Source organism: Galeopterus variegatus, unplaced genomic scaffold (assembly GCF_000696425.1).
Source record: "Galeopterus variegatus unplaced genomic scaffold, G_variegatus-3.0.2 Scaffold8329, whole genome shotgun sequence".
NCBI lineage: Eukaryota > Metazoa > Chordata > Mammalia > Dermoptera > Cynocephalidae > Galeopterus > Galeopterus variegatus.
This window is the reverse complement of record NW_007734440.1, coordinates 85901-91900: the sequence shown is the minus strand read 5'-3', so window position 1 is coordinate 91900 and position 6000 is coordinate 85901. Positions and strand designations below refer to the sequence as shown.

The 6000-nt window shown below is 36.3% G+C and overlaps 1 protein-coding gene across 3 annotated transcripts in view; it reads left to right on the top strand.

The window, feature by feature from the left end:
• Positions 1–222: 222 nt before the first annotated feature.
• The window catches only part of AIMP1 (aminoacyl tRNA synthetase complex-interacting multifunctional protein 1), a 35970-nt gene continuing 30192 nt past the window's right edge, over positions 223–6000 (top strand). Inside the window, exons 1-2 of one of the 3 annotated variants that reach the window (XM_008592791.1) lie at positions 1730–1737; positions 2260–2322. In XM_008592791.1, the coding sequence (XP_008591013.1) occupies positions 1730–1737; positions 2260–2322 (71 nt within the window). Of the gene's footprint in view, positions 239–400; positions 474–1729; positions 1738–2259; positions 2323–6000 lie in introns of those variants that run through there. The other 2 variants (XM_008592793.1, XM_008592792.1) reach the window with 2 other exon arrangements.

Genomic DNA, 6000 nt, shown 5'->3' with positions numbered 1-6000 from the left:
AGAGATGGCCCTTTGCCTGCGAGCCAAGTCAGCCGAGGTTCCCTTCCCGGAACCCGGCCAGGAGCGCGAGCCAGGCCCTCTCTACTGACAGTTCCCGGCTTTTACCCCACCCTCGACTCAGCCTGGCCGTTTCTTCTGACCTCACAGCCTCGGCGACGCAACACTGAGAAAAGACCCAGACTTCCGGCGTCCTGCCGTTTGCCCAAACTGGAGACGAAATGTAGCGCTCGAGGAAGAGGTGCGGGGGAGTTGACGGTATTGAATAAGGAAGTGGAAAAGGGGGACAATGGTGTGGCTGACGAATAGGTCTGCCAACAGAAAGGGGATGACAGAATGTGGGGTTGAATCTATGGAATATTCAGGCGTTTATCAGGGACACCTTATTGGGCCCTTTCTTAGGGCCGTCGGTACGGGAGACTGTCCCTGCCTGCTGCAGGCTGAGGCTTCCACGGTACCTCTGTCCACCGCTTCATGTGAGTGGGGTCGCGGAGGGTCCGGAGTAGGCGTGCTGAGATCGTGGTAGTATCCCTTCCCTTACTTGCCTCCTGGAGAGAAGACCTGGCCCACGGGTACTAGTGGGAAGTCTGCTCGTACCAGCATCAACCTTATCACGAGGAAAAACGGAAGAGCTTGGGACCTTTTGAAGGAGCCAAGTTTGAGAAATGGATGCAGGGCCGAGGGAAAGGATGATAGGGGGGAAAAAAAAACAGCTTCATAAGCATGTTTACTTTTATGTGAATGCGTGTGTCAAAGGACTTGGGTGTTTGTGGGGGGGAAGGGGAGAAGACAGGAATTCATTCATTTGGCAAACAGTTATTAAGTGCCCACTGTATTCCAGGCACCGTTTTAGACATTAGGTAAAGAGCAACGCACAAAACGGACAAGAATTTCTATTTCTCCGTAGCTCACATTTTATTGAGAAAGACACATACTAAACAAAGTAAATAAAAGCATACCGTATTTGTAGGTCGCGATGAGTCATGAAGAGAAAAACTATAAAGCAAGGAAGGAGGGTAGAGGATAAAATTTTAGTGTGGCCAGGAAAGGTCTCACTGAAAGATGACTTTACTGAGTAAAGAGCTGAAAGAAGTGAGAGAATTAACCATGCAGGTATCTTAGTGCACTCAGGCAGAAATGCTCTCAGAGAGAGGGACTAGCCATTGCTAAGGCCATGAAGTAGAAACTTGCCAGAACAGAGAAGAAGCCTGTGGTGTGGGTTAGAGTTGAGTGAAGGGGTTAAAGCTGAAGACAAAATCAGTGAGAGCAGGAACAGGTCATGAAGGATCTTGAGAGCATTTAATATTTATTCTAAGAAAAATAAGAAGCAATTAGAGGGTTTTGAACAGCGGAGTGATATGATCTGACTTCCTTCTAAGATGGTCTGGCTGCTATCAAGAATAGACTAAGGAGGACAGAGTGGAAGACAGGAGACCAGTTAGGAGGCTTTTGCAGTAATCCAGAGAAATAATGGTGGTTTGACTACCGATGGTAAGAAAAAGCTAGACATATTTTTGCAGCACTTAATTTAGATGTGCAAGAGTATTGTGGATGTCAGGTTAATTTTCTTTAGTTAGGCTTTAGAAGACAGTTTAGAAGTGAATTGTGTTAGTTTCAGAGTTACAGGCTCAAGTTAAAATCATGGCTTAGCCATCTTTTTAGACAATTCATATAATTTCTTTGGGTCTGTCTAGAAAATGGGAATAATATCTTACAAGACTATAAAAGTTAAATGGCAAGGTATGTAATGGGCCTAGTTCATTAATTCATATAATTTCTTTGGGTCTGTCTAGAAAGTGGGAATAATATCTTACAAGACTATAAAAGTTAAATGGCAAGGTATGTAATGGGCCTAGTTCATTAATTCATATAATTTCTTTGGGTCTGTCTAGAAAGTGGGAATAATATCTTACAAGACTATAAAAGTTAAATGGCAAGGTATGTAATGGGCCTAGTTCATTAAAATAGTAGCTATTATTAGCTGTGGTTTTGGATAAGAAATGGGAGAAAGATAGTGGTGATTGCCTCTGTGGGTGGAAAGGGATTGTTAAATCCTATTGAAAAAAAAATCTGAACCAGGTAACCTGTTATGAGATAAGAGGATTGTGGAAAGCCTAGACATACTCCCTTTTAAGATTTTACTTACACTTTATTGGAGAGAAAAGTTTTTGTGTTAATGGCCATAGAATCTGGGAATACATGGACTGTCCTCTCAGAGCCATACACTCTGTAATCTCCTAACATATAACCATCCTCTGGTAGCCATCCTTTAAACCCTCCAGGACCCCCTGTGTCCTCATCAGTAGAGGGAAAGAAGACTCTCTGGTAAGGAAAACAATCAAGAATAAATATGAACTTAAGTAGTTTTAGATCTTCCTTCTGTAGGTTTTGGCAAAGTTTGATAAAAGACCTCTGAAATTACTGCTGGTTGCTGCTGCTGTATATTTTAAGTATCTGAAATGCATTGTTCTCAGTATAATTAATTTTATTATTTACCTTTCTTTAAAGCCATATGTGACTTTTGACACGTTTTAAATCCTAGCAGGAATCCTAACCTAGTTCTAGAAGGCACCATGTTGCTTAACACTATAACAAAGATGTTCTTTTAGAGCATCTAACTTGGCAATTAGATTGTGAAGCAAATGGGAGAAAGAAGTTTGGAAGGTAAGAATAGGGATGAAGGGAGGAGAAGAGAGAAAAAATGATTAAAATTACTGTAGTTCATCAATTCTGGTGTACGCATTTTTCTCATATTTACATTTCTGAAATAGTGTATATTTTTAAATTATTGACATTTAAAAATCACTGTAGACTAACTGGTGATTGTGAGATAGTTGTCATTGCCCATGCTTATGCACACTTGGTCATAACTTAATATTGTTATTAGTTCAGCTGAGTTGTGTGCAGTGTTGGTGTATGGTTGTTGAGTTTTATTTTCATTTTAAGTATCCTTTAGAAGATTAAGATTTAGTATTAAAATGAAAAGTTATTGTGTATTCACAAACATAGGGGAAAAAAACAGTGATATAAAATAAAAACCCAGGACTAAATTTAAAAGAGGTCTTCCAGTAAATAATAATATAGGATGTGCCTAATTGATAAGAAAGCATTGGGTCAGTTTAATCAACAATGATTTTTTAAAAAATGGTTCATAAAATAATGGAACATCTTATAATTGAAGCTGTTTTACACTTGATGACATCTTACATTTGATGAAATATAGTATATAAGAAGAACGTAAGTTTTTACCTAACTGCAGTTCTGAAAAATAGTGAAATTAGAGACTTTGAAAAGTAGAGAGACACTCCAAATTTTTGTAGAGTTCCTATTCTGTAAAGTAAAATTGAAAATCTGTACCTGAAACTTTGATTTCAAAGGAGTAACTTGTTTATAATTAATTCATAACGTTGAGAGTTGGGGGGCAGGGGATTTGCTATTTAAAAGAACTTACAGGCAATTTAGATGGGGTGAGGAGGACTACTGAAGAGATTAGTGAGGTATAGAGAAGTGATAGGAAAGATAAGAATCTCACAATAATCTCGTGTGTGTGTTTTAATGATTGAGATGTACTCTAAATTTATGTATTTGGTATCGTGTTAGATTCACATTGAGAAGAACAGAATTACTGTCAAGGGACAGAATAATTTAGATAATACTTTTCAAAAGCTTTTATCATAAAAATACGTTTATTATTATTTTAACTTAGTAAAGGAAAAAGAAAAGGTCTTGACTTATTCAAACACAATTAACATACTTGGTTATTATACATATTGTTTTCTGTGGGTTTTTTGTCTCCATAAATGTTTTATGTTTGCAGTTGCTATACATGCAGTTAATTAAGGGTTATAACTATTTTAATCTCATAATCTTTTTTTAAAAAAAATTTTATCACAGAGACTAAACCAGCGTTTCCCAAGCTATTTTAGAGAATACTAGTTCCAATAAATGTCGATAGGTGTTCCTTGGTATTTGAAAATGCTTCATAATTATATTCTTTAGAGAAATTATAGCTAGGTATTAAAAGAGCAGCTCCAGCATCAGACAGACCTGAGTTTCAATCCTCATATACTAACTCAAATTAATTTTAATTAAAGTTCTCTTCTCTATAATGGAGATAATTACAGTATTCATAGATGATTCATTTAAAGCATTTAGCCAGCACATAGTAAATGCTATGCAAATGTTACATGTTGTTGTTATTACCATTATCACGTGTGAGAAGCCCCATGCATAATAAAGCTCAATAAAGAACCCAGAAGTGGGTTGAACTGTAAAAGATTTGTCTGAGCTTTAAGCAATGTTGCTGTTGAACTAGCACTGTTTTCCTAAATATAACCTTATTTTTAAAACTTTTGCAATTTACTTTGTTTCCCCCATTTGTCTGAAAGCTTAGTGAGTGAAAAGAATGTGTTTATTTGTGTTCTCAACTATAAAACTAGCACATGAGACAAACTCAGGGACCATAGTACAGTTGGGGTCATGAAGTTAAATTACTTTTAGGGACCTAGCAGGTAACATAAGTGGCAGACAACAGGGAGTGGTGAGGTCTGTATATGTCTTGCTCAAAGGCATTCACTTTCAATTATTTCAAACTATAACCCTGGAATACAAAGGCATACCTGATCTGCGAGGTGACAGTTTGTAATTCCTAGAAGAGACTAGAGATAAGGACCAAAACCTGAAGAGCATCATCATTAAAGGGACAGGTCAAGAAAAAGGAGCCCTGATAGGAGGTGGCAAGACAGTAGGAAGTGAAATCAGGTGAAAGTGCCCTTATTTTATGAATTAAGAAAATGAAGCATAGAGAAATTCAATAACATTACCAAGGTTACACAACCTGTTAAGTATGTGATTCAACTAAGGCTGTTGGCTGTAAAACAAAAAGCTGTGTTCTTCTGCCAGTGCTAGTGATCATTATCTGCATAATACTAGAAAGCATTAACATATAATTATGCATCCAATCTATAGTTTTGAAAAATTTAAATAGCAGTTAATCAACAAATAATAGAAAATTGATTTCTAGAGCTTCTAATTCTAAAAACAATAAAATGGCTGTTAGCATTTGAGAAAAGTTTTATTAACACATAGACATGACTAGAAGCTAATCTAAAATGTTTTTTAGATATCACGACAAATTTTTAATATTGGCATCATGAATAATATTTCCATATAACCAGTTACCTAGGGGTAGAGAAAAGGTAGACAGTGTTAACAGCTGGTACATTTTACAGTCATTCCTGAGTTTTATTTTGCTGAGAACAGTTGGTTATTGCAAGAGAAATAACTGTTCTAGCAAAAAGTATTTACTCTTCTCTGTTAACGAGGCTTCTTGTGTAGTGGTATTGTTCATATTGTGGCAATTAAAATTGTTCAAAGCAACCTAATATATCACTATATGATATACAAGGCAGACAGTAGGGAGTGGTGAAGTCTGTATATGCCTTCAAAAAGTTCGTGGAAAAATGGAATTAAAAGATAATCTTTCCATGAACTTTTTGAAGACCCCTTGTAAATCATGAATAATGATTTATGGAAACTTGGAAACTATTAATTACTGCATAACCAAATGAGTTTTATTACTTCATAGGTAATTAGAATGCAGAGCATTTTCTCAAATTTCAAATTCACATGCTTTTTAAAGTTTGTGGTTTGGTGAATTTTTTTTTTTAATAGACTTTACTTTGTAGAGTTTTAAGTTAACAGCAAAATTGAACAGAAAGCATTCAGTGAATTTTTATTCGTTTTTTCCTTCTTTTAAACCAGAACAATTTACATCATTTTCGTTAAACAATTTTTCTCTTGATATTCTTGGCCAGTTGTGTGCCTTTGGCAAAATTATGTATTCCTCATCCTGGGTTGTTTTGCCTTTTGAGCTAGAGCTGACAACTGTTATACTAGTTCTTAGAAGATTCTTCATAAAGCTTTCAAACTGAAATCTGCTATATTCCATTTACTTCTGCTGAACGTTCTTTCCTTGAGTATCATATGTTTAAATAATCTCAT